Here is a 21,386-nt window from a genome sequence, read left to right as displayed (position 1 = left end):
TGAAACATTTTTTTCTACAATCAAAAATAAAACAGTTATTTGGTGTGGGACATTAAGATGGGACACCCTGTATACCCTCGTTGTAAATAATCGCTTTAATATCAGAAGCACCTTACTTGAAAAAACAATAGGATTAAAATCAGAAGATAAGGATCTCTCGAAAACTAGTTCTTCGGATGCTAGTATTGCCCATTTATCAAAATCAACTTTGCTTTCATCAGATGAAGAACCGGAAAATACATTACTATGTAAGACAGATGTTGTATTTAATAGAAATGAATTTGACAATCTCATAGAAACGAAACAGTATGCAAGAACGGACAAGAAAAAACGCAAGTTAGGTTTCAGACAATACCAAGTATTAAAGGCAGGAAAATGGCAAGATGCAATTACAACAAAATTATGGGAAACATGTAAATTGCAATGTGGATACCAATTTAAAAGAAATAAAATATTTAATAAAACTTTAACAATATGTGGAAAGTGTAATTGCGGTAGCACTATAAATGGAATTGCGGAAAATATTACAGATAGTGAATCTATTATAATTAAATGCGTCATAACAAAAGGAGCAGGAACTTGCAGTAAGAGATATTTACGAAATCCCATACGTCTTGAAATAGGTGAACAATTATATAAAGAAAATGAAACCGCTATGATGTATAGAACTAAAACTGCTGCAAAAATAATGTCACCGGGCGATCCTGAACCTCCTCATTTGTATAAACCACAAGCTCTTCGTAGTGCAGTACATGAATATTTAGAATCAAAAGTTTTTGATAAAAATCCACTTATATCATTGGGTAAAGCAAAATGATCTATATTAACAAATATTATTCACAACATAGGACTGGATCCTTTTTATACAATATATTGGTTAAAATATCAGCTTGATACCTATAGGCAATATGCATTTATGGAGCCCTCCTCTATAGCTATTGATGCTACAGGCAGCATTATTAAGAAAATAAAGTATCACGATAAATCACAATCAAAACATATATTTCTTTATACTTGCGTGGTTAATTCATGTAATGCAAAATAGCCGGTTACGCAAATGTTAAGTGAATCACATACCACAATAACGATTTGGATATGGTTAATACAATGGATTCAAAGCGGTGCTCCTTTTCCACGAGAGGTAACTTGTGATGCATCAACAGCCTTGCTTACTGCTATTGTTCAAGCATTCACTAACTATAATACCATTGATGATTATGCTGATAACATATGGGAAGATAGAGAAACACCTTTTTGTTATATACGTATAGACGTAGCCCATTTTATTAAAAAATACGCAAATTTTTTAAAAATTACACGTTTACGCGTAAAAACATTTTATCTGGCATGTATTAGCCAATTAATATTAGCTCGTAATATGGAAGAAGCGGAAAATATATTATTATATTAAATATATAATCGTACCAAAATTTTGCAAGATATTTTTTCGGTTGAAGAAGGATCTCATAATTGCGGCTTTATTAATTGCGAAGTTATTGTTGCGTATTTATGCATGAAATTATTTTTAACAACGCCAAGCCTGGAAGAAACATCTTCGTGTGATGAAGGTTGTCCATCACGAAAAAAATATTTTCCAACATTACAAATCCAACATGCATTTCTCACAGAAAAAGAATTTAGTAAAATAGTTGAAGACCATTTTCTTTTGAGCGGCGCAAGTAAATGTTGCAGAACAAATTGTATTGGTGTTGAAACAACTACTCCACTCCAAGTAGGTATTATGTGTGTGTGTATTTATATGTATGTCTAAAATCTTCTATTTTTCAAGTATATTTATTAAAAGTATTGTAATATGTACAGAATATTTTAAAAAAGGGTCACATATATTGAGAGCAAGTATAATAGTATTGATCAAAAAAAGAAAAGAAAAAGTTTAACATGGGTTCTACAATATTATTATTATAATATTATTATAGCCCAATACTACTATAGCAAAATTAGTAAATACTCTTTTTTTTCTACTGGATTGTAGAGGTGACACAACCAATGAGAAAAGAAAGCTCAAATAGAAAGATAGCCTGCATCTTTAAAGATATCAATTGTAGGACCTATGTTCATTAAACGTTTTATCTTATTTTGATCAATACTACCTCACAAAATATGTATGGTAACATAATAATGACTTCCAATTACAACTTGGAAACATTAATTAAAATTCAGTTTACAATTGCTCGGTTTACACTGACTCGATTACTCGCAGATTCACTCACGCTTGGTATCGGTTCAAAGATTCGGATTCTGCTTCTGGACTTCGCTTCTCTCTTTTATAACCGCGTTTTTCCCCGTCAAAGTTTTCAGAAAATTCACTTCGCTACCAAATAACAATTTGGCAGCTTAGCGACCCTCTAACAAAATACTTTTTTCAGGAACCAACGATCGCGCTGTTACTATCTAGTTATCAGAATTCGCCGATAAATTATTGATTTTTGCAGACCTTATTACGAAAAATTGACAATAGCACTTGTTGCTATCTGGCAAAAAAATTCGATGCTGTTCGAGATATTCCTACATATCCGAAATAATCCTACATATGTGACCCTTTCTTTTAACACCCTGTATATATGATACTTAACACACTGTCGATGGGAGACGTAAATCGGCGTTTTTCATTTCTCAAGCGCAGAAGCATAAATTCTCCATAAGGGGCAATGTTTTCAAGAGACACGGTAGTGTCTCGCGTCAAGTTTACTAACTACCACACTAAAAACCATCATTAGCATCATCGATAATTGTAACCAATTTTTAATAAAAGATTTCGTTGAACAAAATATTTACATTGTTTTGAATAGGTGCATTTGAATAGAGGCTCGATTCGTTTCGCAGTGTACCGGCAACAATGTGTTAATATATAGAGAAATTCGAAGATGAATGAAATGCAATATTGTAAGACTGTGTATAAAAATGGATGGACACAGTAACAAGTGCTTATATAATAATAGCATAAGAAACATAGTATATACTATAAACGTATTGCCTTTTTTCTAGATTAACATAACTTTCTGTTAAGAATAATCACCTATATATCTAATCTCACCTATATATCTAATTATATTTTCTAATTATATATATTTTACTTATACTGTTATAATTTTACTTACAATGATATATTTTTTCTTGCAGGAAATTTCATAATATTGGAATTATATGATATCGAAAATATCAATAAAACTACACGACTTTCTGACATACCAACTAAGAGGAGTGGTTAATCTCAAATCTTCTAGGACACGCAGTTCTGATCCACAGGCAATAGGACACTTTACTGCTATTTGTCGAAGGAGAGATAATTCTTGGTTACAGTATGACGACCTAAAGCAGACAGAAATTACTGTATCATCACATCTTAACGGGAATGTACACTTATTATTATATACCCTTTAATGTATACTAAAGTATTAGATATGTAATTGTTTGTGTAACACAATGTTATTTAAATAAAATATAAACATAATATAAATATAATTTTAATAAAATATAAATATAACTATATTATAACTATATATTATCTATATATATTATAACTATATTATGACAAGCTTTAATAAATTAAACGTATTTAAAAGAAACTATTTTCCTGTAGAAAAAAGGCATTTTGTTATATATAAAAAATATCCAAATGTAATACTAAATGTAGTAAATATCCATATGTACTAAATAATAAAAAGTAATAGATAAATGTATTTCTAAACAAAATTAGATAATACGAATTGTTAATTCCACTTATCTTTTTATTGAGCTGCATTTAGACTACCAAAAGACTGGAAAAATATTTAGATAAAATATAATTTACATTATTTTCTAATTGCAATTTATTTTATGTCTAATTGTATCGTATAGTAGAAATATAATAGTATTAGTAGGTTGCAAAAGAAATTCTAATTAAATCAATGTATTTTACGAACTCATAAATCGATAAACAACATTTAGTCACAAAATAGTTAATTTTCTTTGTTTTGAGTATCGTTCTCTCTTGTGCCGTAGAGATGTGGGGTAGTTTTCTTGTAAAGGGGTTGCAGCTCAATAATAGAAATGCGCGTATGTTGCAAGCTCATAACTCAATAAACAGGATTTAGTCACAAAATAGTTAATTTTCTTCATTTGAAGTACCGTTCTTTTTTGTGCCGTGGAGATATGGGGTAGTTTTCTTCTAAAGGGGTTGCAGCTCAATAATCGAAATGCGCGTATTTTGCGAGCTCATAAATCAATAAACAACATTTAGTCACAAAATAGTTAATTTTTTTCATTTTAAGTACCGTTCTCTTTTGTGCCGTGGAGATGTGGGGTGGTTTTCTTGTAAAGGGGTTGCAGCTCAATAATCGAAATGCGCGTATTTTAAGAGTTTATTTTTGAAAGTTTTACGTTACAACCAGAATACGATGTATTTGTACTTTTTCGAGCATTTCTCTCTTGAGTGTAATCAATTAAAGGGTTGGTTTAGGATTAAGGGGATGAGCTCAAAAATTGAAACTATAGTACTTTGAAAGCTTATAAATAGCTCCTAATTTGGTTGCAAAGATTGATTCAAAATTTTTATTTTTAAGTGGTAGAGGGGCTGAGTCAATGTTGATTCAGCCCCTCCACAAAAAATATTAATTTTCTGCCCAATGTGACGAGCTCAAAATTTTTAAGTTGCGGCATATAAAAGCTCGTAAATAGCTTATAATTTAGCGCTATTTGTTTTTTCATTTCTGCAAGATGGGGGGGCTAGCTAAACAGGGGTGTATTGATGTAACATGATGAAATAAATAACACCTTTAACGCCTTTTTTAGAATAGGATTTGTTATTTATTATACATAATAAATAATAGATGAATATTATTATTCGAAAACATTATTAATATTGAAAAATAAAATAGCGCGCGTATAGCGCGCGCCTGTGGTGCTAGTTTCGTTCAAAAAAGAACTCTACAAAAGTAATGATATCAAAGAATTGCGCCAATTATGAAAATGGGTAGGTATTTATGCAAATCAGAAAATCTATTATTTTATTATTATTTATGCTACATACAAACACATGCATATATACATACATGATATTGATTACGAATGCGGAAGAATTATTTCAATACAAAGAAGTATCTTTTCAAAATACTTGGCGCTGCTAAACCGAATCAATATGTTAATTGCCTTATTCTTTCTTTCTCTCTAGATGCATGCGTGTGTATGTGTATGTGTGTGTGTGTGTGCGCGGGCGCGCGCGCGTATTTGCGTGTCTCTTTCTTTCTCGTACGCGCGTATGTGTATGTGTGTGCGCGTGACATTAGAATTAAGTATAGAATAACGTTAACTAAATTTGACATGTAGAATACGAGCTTCACCGAATTTTGTTATGTAAGTTTGATTGTAAGGAAATTATTATCCCACTAAAAAAACCTTGCAAAGGTGAAAAAAGTACGCCAAGTACATAAAACATCCCAACTTATACGCAACAAAAGTTTAAAAACTGTTTATAAAAATCAAAACTAAATATGAAACCTCTCTCTCTCTCTCCCTCTCTCCCTCCCTCCCCCCTCCCGCCCCCTCCCTCCCCCTCCCTCCCTCCTCCCTCACTCTCTCTCTCTAGTTACCTAGTCAAGTACCTCGAAGCAATTCAGTTCGAGTATTTTGTCCAAATATTTCTCCTACATACTCTCTTATCGCGACATTGAAGTACTTGGCGTGCCCGTGTCGCAGTGGTCATGTCTTCTTCTAAATATCTTTGGTAATACTTAAGGAGACGGGCTTCCTCACCGATTTCCTTCTAACTTTGCAATATCGTTTATTTTGATGAAAAAATACGATTGCGAGAAGGAAAATCGTCGCTCTCAACTAGAAAGAAAGTTATCACCTACTGAAAAATGACAGTTTCGGGGTTAGGAAATCTGTCATACCGGCGATCTACGGGAGTAGCGCACACTGACTGAGCATGCGCGGTGACGTTAAAGTGCGCGAAATTAAACGCGTGTGTACTTGCAATCCAAATTAGGCTGCATTCGGAAACATCACCCGAATGCCCCAGTGTATCATTTTATCCTTGTTGTTCAGCGAATGAACAACAAGGATAAAATGATACACTGGAGCACTCGGGTGATGTTTCCGAACGCAGCCTTAGTGTTCAATTGCGCACTGTGCAGTTGGACATCGTTTATTTTGACACGGAAAGATATGAAAAAAAGCGTTTTCCACCCACACACCCTGCGAGGGGGGGTGCGGGTGGGGGGCCAAAGGCCCCCTGCACCCCCCTTCGGTGTGTGTGTGTGTGTATGCGCGCGCAAACAAACTATGGCCGGTATTCATAGTCGGACCTTATATTTAAGACCGTCTTAAGCTTATCTGCAGATGCTGTATAGATCATTTCATTGGCTACGCAGTATCTGAAGATACACTTAAGACGGTCTTAAATATAAGACACGTTATGAATACCGGCCTATGTCCATCTTTCCGTGTCCAGGTCTTATAAACGTTTTCACTTTAATATTAAAGTGCCTTCGGCCCCCCACCCGCACCCCCCCTCGCAGAGTGTGTGAGTGGAAAACGCTTTTTTCATGTCTTTCCGTGTCGAAATAAACGTGGCCAACTGCACGGTGCGCAATTGAACACTAATTTGCATTGCAAGTACACATGCGTTTAATTTCGCGCACTTTGACGTCACCGCGCATACTCAGTCAGTGTGCGCTACACCCGTAGATCGTTGGTATGACAGATTTCCTAACCCCGAAACTGTCATTTTTCAGTAGGTGATAACTTTCTTTCTAGTTGAGAGCGACGATTTTCCTTCTCGCAATCGTATTTTTTCATCAAAATAAACGATATTGCAAAGTTAGAAGGAAATCGGTGAGGAAGCCCGTCTCCTTAAATATTACCATATCTTTTAAAATTCTTATAACTTTGTACAGCATCTTGATTTGTACTGTATTTTGTATCTTGATTTTCAATAATGACTCACAAATCTTGTTAGTTAGAAATAAAATGAACATTTACAGTTTTGCAGACTAGGAAAGTGATTATAAATATCTCTTTTCATCATTTAGCCGACACACATAATTTACATGTAAAGTACAGATTATAGGTAGGATAGCATGTTTTAATGCGACCCGGGTGGAGCGGCCCTATCTACCCCCGTTTTCGAAATATCAACCCCTAAAGTGCGCCGGCTAAGGGGAGGGAGATAGGGGGTTGGTGTCTGAGACAATCTTGCTCGCCTCGAGGAAAGGAGTCTTTTTGGTTCTATGAACCACCCCTCTATCTCGCTCCGTTTGGGCCCTGTATACTTGGACCCGGGATTTGAACTTTAAAATCTTCTAAGTCCGAGTAATTTCCCTGAGAAATCAGTCATTCTGGGACTTTGGCAGTAGCATCAGGAGGTCGAGAAACGCGTTTTGGGCTCATGAATGTTTGACATTTTTTGTAAGTTTTTTGAAATTTTTTCTATCTCCTGAGGGATAGGGAAGGGGGTTGAAAATTCTGTGCAAATGAGACTTTCGCAGTAGGTTGGCGAGTTTGAGGAACGAGTTTTTGGACCATGAAATGCGTACTCGAATTTGGAGCGTTGAAAATTTCGTCGAGGGCCGAGCGCCCACCGGGGGGTTCGGGGGGCGAAGACCCCCGAGCGGTGGTTTGGGGGCAGGCGGGAAAAGCCCCCGGGTGGGGGGTAGGGGGCGAAGCCCCCCCTTCGTCATGGAAGCACTTTGCCATATTTAGAAGATAATGAGCTTGGACAACCTCGACTCGGAAGAGCGGGAAATGTGTTTGGGAGTAGGAAATTAAATGTACGCACATGTCATTGTACAAAAGTTGTCTATATTACGTGTTGTATAAAGATGCATGAGTATGTAACGTATATCTATCCACAAGACATTACTATTTATTAGGTATCTCTAAACAGTAGTCGATACGTGAAAACAGCATTTGCGATAATCGTAAGTTTCAAAAGGGCAACGTCCCTTTAGGAGGGTAAGCTGTGTGTGCGCGCGCGCGTATGTGCGTGTGCGCGTGTGCGCGTGTGCCTCCTTGCATACTGGTCACACTCTCGCGAATTCCGTACGGACTATCTCGCGCATTCGCCGCAGTTGGTGGTGGTACTGCCTCTCGAACGCTTCGTCGGTGGAGCTATCCGCACAAATCAACTTGAGGCGGTACCGTAACTGCGAGGCTGTGAAGTGGAAGAACAGGTCGCTCCTCCTATTGCGCAGCGCGTTCAACGAGCCGAGGCTGCATACGCTTTTCTCCTTCAGCGCATGCTTAAGTATGACGGCGTCGTGATTCGGCGTGAATGCAGTCCTACGTCTGCGGCTAGGTGCGACGGGCCTTCTTGTCTACCTGCTGCGCGTCGACCTGCCGCCACGTATCGTCACGCTGCGTGTCGACGAGAGTGCGACGACACTGCCGGCCTGAGACACCCGTCGCAGGCGCTCGCTGCGGCGAGGCAGGTCGCTTGGCCCCGTTTGTACGAGACGAAAGCTACGTCGCTCAAGGAGGTCGTAGATGACTGCAGTGATGCGGGTCGGCGGTAGCCGCTTCGCAGTCGGCGGTGACGGCGGCCGGTGACGCGCTCGAGATCCTGCGGTGTAAGTTTTTTTATTACCGGCACCAGATCTCAGTATCGAGGTTTCTTTTGCTGGTGCGGCGGCTGCGACGGTGACGGCGGCGCGCGCTGTCGTGGTGACGCTGGGGGATAGTGGTCCTTGTCCGGTGACGGCGGCGGCAGTGTCGAGGTGTCGTCGACAGTCATCATTAACGTCGATGGCTGTGGTGACGCTGGGCGAATGCTCTCGTTGTACGGCGGCGGCGGCGTCGGCGGCGGCGTTGACGACGACACGGTGGGTGGTGCGGGGCCGCCCCCTCCGTTGGAACGCCCGCTTTCCGGATACGGAAAAGATGCACGCGCTTTCTCACGTAGGCGGTGATGAGCGCCACCCCTCCCGCATACTTGAGCGCCGTGCCCGTGGATCTGACGAGGGACCACGCGTGAGACCTCGCGGTATTGCTGACGAGGCGTGTCGGAAAGATGTCGAAGTGCCGTCGAATGTACTCGGCGAGCACAGGCTTGAAGCAGCCGCGTGATTCGGGGTCTCCCGGCAATCCCACGCTCGCCAGGACCACCGTCGCGAACGGCGTGCGAGGGTCCAACATGGCGTTGGCTACGTACTCGGCCTGTACGGCGCGTTCGACGGTGACGGAAGAGTTGCGGGGTCCCCACCGTTTCAACTGTTGCATAAATCGCGCGAAAGAGAAGGCCGTACGAAGAGCCGAGAATCTACGCGCTATTTTTGTCGACACGTTCATCGCATTCATCCAAGCGGGATGGAGCATCATGCTCGTGTATGTGCAACACACGTACATGGCCACTACGTAGCGCAAGATGAGTCGCTCGCCCCGCTCGTCCGCAGGCAGTTCGGTGGGATCCAGCAGACCGTTCTGCGCCTGCTATACGAACCGTATGGCGAGCAAGTATCTCGTCGGTACGTCCGACGCGAACATCGGAAACGCATACGCTTCGCTGTTGTCCGTCATCGGGCGGAGATGTATGGTGCCCGCCAACTGGGACCGCAGTTCCGTCCCGCCGATAAACATGTGTCGACACAGGTCGAATTTGTACGCGACGTTGTGTCCGTGTACGAAGTACAGCGTGCGGAATTCGGCCCGTACGACCTTCCTCACGTGACTCGATGGCACCCACTCGGCGGTGGCGTCGGCGGGGTTGTCGTCGTAAATGCTTCGCAGGAACTGCACCTCCAGCCCAATGCACCGGTCGAGGTGACGCTGCCAATTGCGGAACGTGTAGAGCAGTTTGCGGTCGATGAGCTACATTGTGACGATGCACATGTCCGTCATGGTCCCGTCCTCGGAAAAGAGATTCAGTCTCGCTATCATGTCCGACAGTGTGCCGCGGTAACGCAGCCTGTCGAGCGTAATTACCTCCTCTACGCGGAGCGAGTGCCTCATTCGCGCGTAGTTGTCGACGTAGGAAACGAGGTCGCGCAGGTACTGGTGCGTAACGGAGCGCACGGATCGCAGTGATCTGTCAGCCTGGACGGTGGCGTATCCGCGACACACGGAATACGCGGCTGTCAGGTCGGAATCGGCCGGGCGTGCCATCTTGGCGGCCGAGTAGTTGGCCTGCGCGAACGTCACGACGTGCTCGTCGATGGGTAGGGACGCATTATTCGCGAAATAGCCATAGTTGGCTAAATATCCCACCCGGTAACGCTGCATCTTGTCCCGCAATTGTAGGAATCCGGCGAAGAGCGACCGCAGCGAGTCCCGCTCCGTCGGCGCGCCGTCGAGTTTGACGAAGATGGGCTGGTCGTCGGGTAACCGTAGCGTGTCCGCGCGGTGTACCTGCAGCACGTCCACGTGCTCGTTGTCGATTCTGAGCAACTCTCGCAGGAATAGCCCAGTAAAATTAGACTTTGACTTCATAAAAATTAAGAACAAGCTGAATTTTTAGGGAGACCTTTATTTCGATGTTCTAATGAAATCCTGAAAAGTACCCTTAATTTGACCCAGGGTTTTTTTATAGGGGGTGAAAGGGGGTAAATTTTAGTTTCTTGCCATTATCTCGAAAATTATCAATTATTCGAGAAAAACAGTTATTATCAAAATTGTAGCTCATACAATTCTCTACAAAAAAGGTTATTATACTTTTTTTCGTGGAATCAAGCGTTTCGAAGATATAGAGTGAAGTAAATCTGAAAGAGAAAGTGTGCACATCATTGTAGTATTATGTGACTATGAGGTGCAGAAAAGTTATATGCGTTTTATGTGTGTTAGTGTGTTTGTGTCGCTCTAAGTATATTTTTAGATGGTACAACCAGTCTTTGAGAAGTTCTTATGGTAATCGCATCGGACGTGTTATAAATATTTTCATTACAATATTTCTGTGAAATCTCGAGAAATGGCCAAAATGGAAGGAATGTGTTTCATTTGTTCTAATCCTTTATCGGATGGTCAAACTGTTGTGGTTGAGCGTGGGATGCAAACTTTGCGAGACGCGAGTAAAGAAAGGAACGATGGAAAAATAGAATATTTACGTGATGCTACTTCCATTGAAGTTCATATTGATTGCCGTAGAAACTATGTTCGGAAGAGTAGCATTGCCGCCTTCGTTTCGAAAAGGGAGCGTGAAGATGACGGTCCTAGTACGTCTTCAAGTTCAAGTCCACCGCGTACTAGATTACGTATAAGTGAACAGCCTTCTTTTGATTTTGAAAAGTTGTGTTTTTTTTATGTGGTGTCCCCGGTAGGCCTAATCTACATTGAAATGTGCTAGAAAAATTTTTTTTTATTATTCGGTCTCTTCCTCTACATCTGTTTCCTTTGAAGCTTCCTCATCTTCCTCAGTAATTTCCTCAATATGTTCTTCATCTATTTTTTCTTCTGTTTCTTGTATTAAGAAAGTCATTGGATCTATATCGTCGTAAACATCCATATTGCTTTCTGTTACTTCAGTCGCGACGTTTAAACAAGATTGTCCACGGACAATCAAAATATATAAAAAAATATTTAAATATTTTTACGTTGCTGTAGCGCGAGTTGTAGCTGTAGAAAAATAGGTCTTCTCTGTTCTGCGGTATGCGGGCACTGCCATGGACAATCTTGTTTAAACGTCGCGACTGAAGTAACAGAAAGCAATATGGATGTTTACGACGATATAGATCCAATGACTTTCTTAATACAAGAAACAGAAGAAACAATAGATGAAGAACATATTGAGGAAATTACTGAGGAAGATGAGGAAGCTTCAAAGGAAACAGATATAGAGGAAGAAACCGAATAATTAAAAAAAATTTTTTTCTAGCACATTTCAATGTGGATTAAGCCTACCGGGGACACCACATTAAAAAAAACGCGCCCAGTATTCTACCTCCGCGGTGATGTTGAAAGGAGTACGTTTTTTACGAACTACAGACATTGCAACTTTACCGCACGTTTTACTCAAAAACGATTAGTTGTACGAAAAAACGTATAACCTTTTTTGTAGAGAATTTTATGAGCTACAATTTTGATAATAACTGTTTTTCTCGAAAAATTGATAGTTTTCGAGATAATGGCAAAAAACTAAAATTTACTCCCTTTCACCTCCTATAAATAAAAAACCCATGGGACAAATTAAGGGTACTTTTCAGGATTTCATTAGAACATCGAAATAAAGGTCTCCATAAAAATTCAGTTTGTTCCTAATTTTTTTATAGTTTTGCCCTTTTCAAGTCTAATTTTACTGGGTTAGAATGTTCGAGCGGTGTCGGGCGACAGCCACATCCCGTGCTCTCACGCATAGAAGCGCACGAACGTGAGCGCGCACTCCTGCCGCAGGTCGACGTCCAACATGAAATAGCTCGCGTGTCTGGCGAACTCGACGTAGTCGTGATGCATGACGTTGTACGTACGATCAATGTCGTGTCGCAGGTAGGTGAGTCCCGCGCGCACCGTGTGGGACTCCCTCGGCAGGCGACGGCGGCCGGTACGACGACGTGCCTGAGGAAGTCGTTGTACGTACATCGGAGTCGCTCGTTGCGTTTGTGATCTGTGTCGAGCGGTACGTCGTCGTACAGACGATTATTCGCCTCGGTCTGGAAGAGCATGTATATCGCTCTGCCGTCGATCGTCGCAAACTGGCACTCGAACCACGGGCGGTCGGGCTCGATCATTTGGTCGCGCGGAGAGAGTGGCCGCAGATCGAACCGTTCTCTCTTGACCAAGTAAGACGTGAGCTTGTTGTTTCTGCAGACACCTATGACCGGTTTCGTGAAGATCTTGCAGATGAATCTACAGGAGAAGGGCTGCAACGACGTGCGGCACGCCAGCAGCGAGTCAACGTCGCCTTGCACGTCGACAGCAAGATCGTTCCAGTTGTCGGTATCTAACGGCGTCGGTGCGAGCTCGGTGAGATAATCCTCCTCCTCCTTCTCGTCCTCGTCCTCCTGCTCCTGCTCCTCCTGTCGCTTGTCCGGACCTGATGATGGCAACTCCTCTCCTGCCGCCGCCGCAAGATTATAACAAGATTATAAAACAGAAATTTCAAAGCTTTGCGATAAACTTGAAAATTTCATTTTTTATCACGTTTTATGCATTTCGTACCACTGTGCGCCGCCGCCTCTTCTCGCTCCTCTACCTGCTGGTGTTGCTGCTGCTGCTGCTCCTCCTCCTCCTCTTCTGGCTCCACGTCTTCCTGGCCCAGAGACTTGATGTCGGGAGATGGTGGTCGTGGCCGGGGAATTGGTAGAGTCCTCTTTATTCGATAGTGCTTTCTGGGCGACAGTATTGAATGCACGACCATACGAGGTCTGGCCTTCGACGGCTGGTGACTCGATGGCAGGGGCTGTGACGTCGACGACCGTCACCCGATGCACTCCACCTGCGGGGAAAATATCGTACAAGTCGCAAGAGTGGTGAAGGTGAATGCGGACGCAGAGATACTCGACGCAACATGCGAAACGAGAGGAACAACGTCGACGACTTACCATCCTCGAGAGACACGTGCACTTCGTCGCTCATGACTACCTATGGCAGGCCGGCGAGGATACGCTCGTGCAATCTGAAAAAAGGAAAGAAGCATACGCGTAAGTAGATGCCAATTGACAACGTATGTGCAACACGGTCTTATAATTTAGAGAACCTTTCGCTTGGTGACGGTAAGCGCGTGCATGGTAGGGAGGTTTGGGTGGCGGAGCCCCCCCCCCGCCCCCTCCCCCGTTCGAATGAAAGGTACTTATGACGCGTAACAATTAATCTGAATCTCCTCTCGTATACATGCGAACGGGAATCGCAGTCGTGAAACGCGGAATATACGAGCTAATTTACGTAATAACGCCAAGTTACGTTGAAATAGAAATAAGGAAAGTAAGTACAAGTATGGTTAGCGGTATTCAAAGATACTACAACATGCAATTGCATTGATAATCTTCAGCTCACTGGAGCAGGTGCAGGCTCCATCCGTAGATGGAGTGAAGGGCGTAGCCGCGGATGATGGAGTCGACGACCAATTTGGCCAGTCGTACCATCAGCATGATGGCGAGCACTCCCGCGCTGGCCGATCCGAACGCCACGAAACCGCTCCACAAACGTTGTCCGGTGCTCTGCGCTATCCTCTCGAGCGCTTTCTCGTCCAACATGTTGTACAGCGAGATACTGTTGGCGGGTATCGCGTGTCCCATGGCCCCTTGCGCAATGGTGTTCAATGTGGACGGCCTCTCGAGACGGGAAACATGATGTGATCCCGTAAGTGGTTAAGATCGTCCGTCGAGTAAATCCCGCTCGTGGCCAGAGCGGAGGGGCTTATGTACCTCTACTTGGGTTTCGTGAGCGGCTTGATCGTCGGCGGTGGCAGTGACTCGACCGGCCTTGGCATGAGCTGGTACACGAATCGTGCATCCGATACATGGTTGCCAGAACCTCAGTGCAGTCCCTCGGCGTAGCGGTCTTGACAAGGATCATATATATATATATATATATATACAGGGTGTCTGAGACCACCCGTACATGCCGAATATTTTGATAACTGAGCGTGACAGATAAAAATGTTTTAATCAAAAGTTGTAGGGCTTTAACAATTACATGAAATGGTGATACATATTTGACCTTGACAGCAGTTATGCAGGAAGTCTCAAGGTCAACTTTAAAATCTTAAATGGAAACTCCCATTTTTTATTATATCATCTTCTTCTACCAATTAATTGGAACAACTTTTGTCTGAAACATGTTTTCTGAAAATGCCTCCATAGTGATACCAAATACTATGTTACACAAACCAATTATGAATACGTAAAAGCATTTAAAAAAAACTGAAATAGCTGTCCCAAATACGGGACAGCTATTTCAGTTTTTTTTAAATGCTTTTACGTATTCATAATTGGTTTGTGTAACATAGTATTTGGTATCACTAAAAAAAACTGAAATAGCTGTCCCAAATACGGGACAGCTATTTCAGTTTTTTTTAAATGCTTTTACGTATTCATAATTGGTTTGTGTAACATAGTATTTGGTATCACTATGTTTATTAATTATTTTTCCGTTTTTTTGGCCGTACCACTGAAAACATTTTAAAAACATTACAATTTTTTAAATTAAGAAAAAACATGGAACTAGAAACTCGCCACGTCCTCGTCGTTAGTTCTGGATTATGTTAAGAGCGAGACTTTTTTATTTCAAAATGTAGTTTTTATTTCAAATACATGTCAAGGTCAATGGAGGCATTTTCAGAAAACATGTTTCAGACAAAAGTTGTTCCAATTAATTGGTAGAAGAAGATGATATAATAAAAAATGGGAGTTTCCATTTAAGATTTTAAAGTTGACCTTGAGACTTCCTGCATAACTGCTGTCAAGGTCAAATATGTATCACCATTTCATGTAATTGTTAAAGCCCTACAACTTTTGATTAAAACATTTTTATCTGTCACGCTCAGTTATCAAAATATTCGGCATGTACGGGTGGTCTCAGACACCCTGTATATATACAGGGTATAACAAAAGTCTGGAAACGGTCGAATATTTCATAAACTATGCATTTTAGAAAGAAATGTTTCAGACAAAAGTTGTTTGGTTCGAAGAGGCACATAAGATGGTGTCATCGGTTTGACCTTGAGTGAACATGCCAAAGTCAGAAAGAGTTCAACTTTGTTTTTTTTAAATTGAACACCCTATTTATTATTGCATATCCTTGTAGTTTACCTCGAGAGCTTTCAAAACACTATATGAAAGTATTTTTTCGCTCATTACTCTGTGAGTTATGAGGCTTGAAAGTTATTAGTACCGCCGGCATTAGCATTACCCAAGGTGTACCGCATGGAGGTTGCACGGTCGGATTTACACCTCGTACGTGTGTGTGTGTGTGTGTGTGTGTGTGTGTGTGTGTGTGGTGCGTGCGTGCGTGCGTGCGTGCGTGCGCGTGTGTGTGTGCACGGCAGGGATCAGGACCCCGGGGCTCGTCACTGCTCCGGTATTTCAAGACTCCAAACCCTCCCTGCCGTGACGTGTATTTGTTGTGCGTGCGTGCGTTTCGTTTAGTTGAGTAAGTGTTCAAATTGACCTCCGTCTGCTGCTTGACAGTGGCCTAGTTGTAGATAAAAATTATTTAAAACATTTCGTCTTGTGGACCTTAGAGAACGTATAATACAGCAAAGCGATCTTATCTCGGCAGAGATGAGACGAAATGTTTTAAATAATTTTTATCTACGACTAGACCACTGTCAAGCAGCAGACGGAGGTCAATTTGAACACTTACTCAACTAAACGAAACGCACGAACGCACAACAAATACACGTCACGGCAGGGAGGGTTTGGAGTCTTGAAATACCGGAGCAGTGACGAGCCCCGGGGTCCTGATCCCTGCCGTGCACACACACACGCGCACGCACGCGCGCGCACACACACACACACACGCACGAGGTGTAAATCCGACCGTGCAACCTCCATGCGGTACACCTTGAGTAATTCTAATGCCGACGGTACTGTGTAACCTTCAAGCCTTATAAGTCAAAAAACACGTAAGAGAAAAAAAATTTATTATAGCGTTTCGAAAAGCTCTCGAGCTAAGCTACAAGAATATGTAATAAAAAATAGGGATTTCCATTTAAGATTTTTATATTAACCATGACCGGGCTTTCCAAGGTCATACCAAGGTCAAATAGATATCATCACCTAATAGATTTTTTTAAGCCCTATGCTTTTTGTTTGAAACATTTTTCTACTAAATCATTATTTTCCAAGATTTTTAACCGTTCCGGAACTTTTTTCCAGCACTGTATATATGTTTTTGGTATATTCCGAAGACATTTTTGACACGCATGGTACATTTTGAGGACATTTTACACTTTCGAGGACCATCCTCATTATTTTTTTTCTATATGGTATATTCTAATGACTGTCCTCAAAATTATAGATTTTTTAAATGGTAACATTCGAGAACATAAAATCTACCAAAGTGAAGTCCTCATAATAGACCAAATATATGTAAATACTGCTTTATACATGGTACAATTTGGAGACATCAAAGAAAATCAAAGTTTTTAACCCGAAAAGAATAGTAGGCACCGCATCATTATTCTCGTTTGTCTGTAGCAATATCACCATGTAAAAATATTTGGTAATTATAATGAATTTTCCATAATATTGGCAGGTTTCTATGTATGGACATTTTCGGGGCCTTTGAAATTAATTTTAAAGCTTAAATGATTAATTAGTTATTTTGCAATTTCAGTAGTGACAATCCCTAAGATTTCAAGACATTAAATGTATGATCAGTACAACTTTGATCTAATTAGATATTGAGACTGAAGCTCGCATTTCCCGTTGAAAGTTCTCGAAATTGCCCATACATAGAAACCTGCCAATATTATGGAAAATTCATTATAGTTAGCAAATATATCTATATGGTGATTTTGCTACAGACAAACGAGAATAATGATTCGCAGTGTTCGTAAGCCAACATCCACACCACGTTGAAAGTACCAGTTCTCGTCCGATTCACAGTGTTCGTATTCTTTTCGCGTTAAAATCTTATTAAAACAAAGATATTGGAACTGGAACTTTTTGGAACTGACTCTACATTACTCATTTCTTTATATGTTTCAATATGTTTGTCCATATTATTATTATTTGTTGCTAAGGACTAACGCTGTTGAAACATATACAAAATTAGACATTCCATAGTCAGTTCCAAACGGCTACAATTGCAATACTTTTATTTTAACAAGTTTGTAACCCGAAAAGAATATGAAGGCACCGAATCTTTATTCTCGTTTGTCCGTAGCAATATCGCCATATAGATATATTTGTTATTCGTATACACTTGACCGGAATTGAACGTAATTTTAAGGAACTGCTATATGCAATCGTTTGTATTTCGTTTGAAGAGTAATGAAGTGTGATTAAAAAGGTTTGTGAGTCCCTCAGTTAATTGTAATTAATTAATTATTTTTGCTTAACGTATTTAGCCGGAACAGATTAGCCGGAATAACTTCAAACGATATTTTTGTATGGAATTGTTTGTATTTTGTTTGTAGAGTACTGAAGTGTGATTAAAAAGGTTTGTGAGTCCCTCAGTTAATTGTTGTTGAGAAAACTAGTTTAAACTTCGCGCTAATTCTGCCCAATTGTCTCGGGAAGATTCGGGTATCAAATATCGATAGACAAATATCGGCACGACGAGACGCGTAGCGATGTATTCAACCCTTTTCTCACGCGACCGTTGTAGCGAGCGAACGTACTGAGCGAGCGAACAAATAAGTGGATCCACTGGCGGATAGTTACTGACGAATAGTTTACCGATATAGAATTAAGGCGGATTTGTGCACATATCTGAAAAACGAAAAAGGCGACTGATATCTGGAAGTCACGGAATCAATCGGATGAGTAGAAATTTTTCTTTAATTTGATTTATGAGATTCTTTGCTTGAACAAAGCATTGGCTATTTTTGTATTTTCTTTTCTTGTGACTTTGAGGTTCACACGTATATTTTCTTGCTTATTTATATGTGAATGATATATAATTATTTGAAACTGTTTGAATGTATTGTTACATATTTTTCGTAATTATATATATATATATATATACATTTAGCACTTTGGATGTAGCAATATAACATTTCTGCGACGAGATCTTCCAGCGGTATCGGCAGATCGGCAGACTGCGGCGCTGACTCGCCCGTCACTATCATTTCTAAAACATGATACACGAAAATCTTAATAATGAAAAATGCATAAAACGTATGTCGAAATCGAACAGATTGTGTACCTATTAAAACCAAGATTTTCCCCGTCGTCCAAGATATTGTTGTAGTATCGATTTTTAAATTTTTTCCATGATTGGTTATAACAACAGTCGTTGTTATGTATATATATATATATATGTATATATATATATGTATATATATATATATACATTTTCTTTTGTTTATTGAAATACTGAACACATTTATTTATACCTTATCTCGCACATTTGTAAAGGGAAATAATCAAATTTCAACAATTGTAATTAAATGTTTATTACTCGGTAGTTAGCCGGAATATAGATTTTAGTTCCTCATGTTAAAAGAAAAAGGCGCCACTGTTCCCTGAAATTCTATTGACAGTTTCCCTTCTATGGTATTGAGAGTTGATGTTGCACACGTAATTCATGTGGTTTATCGATGGCCTGTTTTAAAAAGTTATCCTTTTAAGGAAAGGCATTTGATTACATAGGATCAAGTCGTATGATCTACAATATGAAGCAGAACAATTTTAACGCTCTCGGTGGGATTAATCTGAAGTTGAATGATATCAAGAGTGTGATCGAGTTCGGCTAACTGGGCAAAGGGAAAATAGTTCTCCATAGCAGCAGTAAAGATGATACCATAGATCGTTTGAGTAAAGTGTTGAATGCATCGATTCTAGATGATAGCGTACCACCTACATCTGTGCAAAGTTTTCTGGAGGCGAGGCCCAGTCTAACGACTGTTGTTATAACCAATCATGGAAAAAATTTAAAAATCGATACTACAACAGTATCTTGGACGACGGGGAAAATCTTGGTTTTAATAGGTACACAATCTGTTCGATTTCGACATACGTTTTATGCATTTTTCATTATTAAGATTTTCGTGTATCATGTTTTAGAAATGATAGTGACGGGCGAGTCAGCGCCGCAGTCTGCCGATCTGCCGATACCGCTGGAAGATCTCGTCGCAGAAATGTTATATTGCTACATCCAAAGTGCTAAATGCACTCGGTTTCATACAGACTCGACATCCGGTGCTAAATTGATCAATCAGATTTTGCCACTGTACGTCGGTGAGCACCGAGCGCTCAATGCCGTGACGACGTTAACTGGACAGCTTCTAGCCTTGCTGACTGGCGAGAAACTCAGCGACATGAATGAAACGACTTGTTACAAAAACCGCCTCACATGGATGAGTGGATACAATTTTACAGAAATATGCATAAACTCAACCGTCAATTATAGTACAGCTGTGAGTCCGGCATTTATCATCGACGGTAAAGCTGGAGACACAATGCGAGGCGATAGCGATAGGAACAGGGAATAACCAATCGCGTTACACGATTTGAGTACGGATGACCAAATCGAGCAACGCGATTGGTTATTCCCTGTTCCTATCGCTATCGCCTCGCATTGTGTCTCCAGCTTAAGTTATGCGTTAACTACTTGTGCATTGCATGTTTTCTGAAAGATTCTCTTGAATAATGGTTTCTCATTTTTAGGATATAATATGAAGTCTGATGTGTACTCTATGTAGACAGAGTCCATGTGGCAAACGTTGAGCGTTAGAATGTTTCTTAAACCATCAGCAGCGACAGAACGTTTCAGCAAGATCTTGGGTAGTCTGGTTGCCGGCACCTTAATCATATTGGTGTGGTTTATTAATAACTGAGCTGATGTGTTATTTAATTCGAGGTTCGTATGTAACGTAATATAATAAGAATCATGATATAGAAAATAATGATGAAAAAGCCACAGGTTATTCACAAAATGTGTTTGAGAAACTTTTATTATAAGAATAATATTAATTTAGCAAGTAGAACATGTGATCGACAACGTGAATTCTATTCTAATTTCTCCTAAACATTATCTAATCCCAAACAATAGTAAACATAATAAACAGACATTGCATTGAATAACTTTGTCCCACGGAAATTTAACAGGAGATGAACCCTATTAGATTGTTTTATTAATGATATAATTTTGTTATAGGAGAACCGTCGATTGCTAGGAACATGCCGCGGACCACATCAATGACCAGGTTGGATCATCATCACCAAGATCAGGATGTTCCAATAACTAGCCTTTAACTGTATGTGTGGTGCGCCCTCGGACAATCTATAATTTAATTCAAAATATTCAAATAGTGTTACACGCGTATCATTGCCATTGCGGTTACTTTATTTATCGTTATTTATCGTTTCTCATACATCACGTTCAATTGTGAAAATAAGTGATACGTTTTTAATATCTTAAGCTCGTTTTAGACTATGCAATCAACGGCAAACAATTCTTGCAGCAAAAATTTGCTCAAGAAATTGCGTCAAATCTAACACAATATATTATAATATATTGCATAGTCTAAAACGGGCTTTAGTGTAAATATATTTCTTTGCATTTTTCCAAATTATTAATTAAAAATATGTATTAAAAAAAACGGACAATAAAACACTCCATCATTTTAACAGCATTTCACGTATACGTGTGCGTGCATGCGAGATTATTAAAGAACAAATTTCAATAATGATATAAATTTGTTAGTAAACATGCAAATTGTTCAAATCTGTAATGTGTAAAAATACATTGTTTTTTTATTTCTCTAATCGAGTTTGTTTTATTATCTAGATCTAGAAACAATTAAAATATTTATAAATGGTAATTAAAATTTAGGCTCTGTTGCCGATAGCTTT

At 40.2% G+C, this 21,386-nt stretch overlaps 1 protein-coding gene and 1 non-coding gene across 2 annotated transcripts; one reads left to right on the top strand and one right to left on the bottom strand.

Annotated features, from left to right (window-relative positions):
• Window positions 1-8,596: 8,596 nt before the first annotated feature.
• Window positions 8,597-9,312, bottom strand: LOC105283978. Its single transcript, XM_011347138.1, has 2 exons — window positions 8,930-9,312; window positions 8,597-8,858 (listed from the first exon to the last, which is right to left on the bottom strand). The coding sequence occupies exons 1-2, from the start codon at window positions 9,310-9,312 to the stop codon at window positions 8,597-8,599; spliced, it is 645 nt and encodes a 214-aa protein (XP_011345440.1).
• A 9,759-nt stretch (window positions 9,313-19,071) lies between these two features.
• LOC105281691 lies at window positions 19,072-21,167 on the top strand. The gene is made up of 4 exons (XR_003407256.1): window positions 19,072-19,520; window positions 19,596-19,973; window positions 20,199-20,391; window positions 20,689-21,167. It is a non-coding gene; the product is annotated as a nicastrin (transcript).
• Window positions 21,168-21,386: the final 219 nt, after the last annotated feature.

This window comes from Ooceraea biroi, chromosome 11 (assembly GCF_003672135.1).
Source record: "Ooceraea biroi isolate clonal line C1 chromosome 11, Obir_v5.4, whole genome shotgun sequence".
In the NCBI taxonomy this organism is placed as follows: Eukaryota; Metazoa; Arthropoda; class Insecta; order Hymenoptera; family Formicidae; genus Ooceraea; species Ooceraea biroi.
This window is presented reverse-complemented; position numbering and strand designations above follow the sequence as displayed.

Coding starts and splice junctions, on each gene's coding strand:
- LOC105283978 (XM_011347138.1), bottom strand. CDS start 9,312: ATGCTCCATCCCGCTTGGATGAATGCGATGAACGTGTCGACAAAAATA. Junction 8,859..8,929: donor TCCACGGGCACGGCGCTCAA/GTATGCGGGAGG, acceptor GTATCCGGAAAG/CGGGCGTTCCAACGGAGGGG.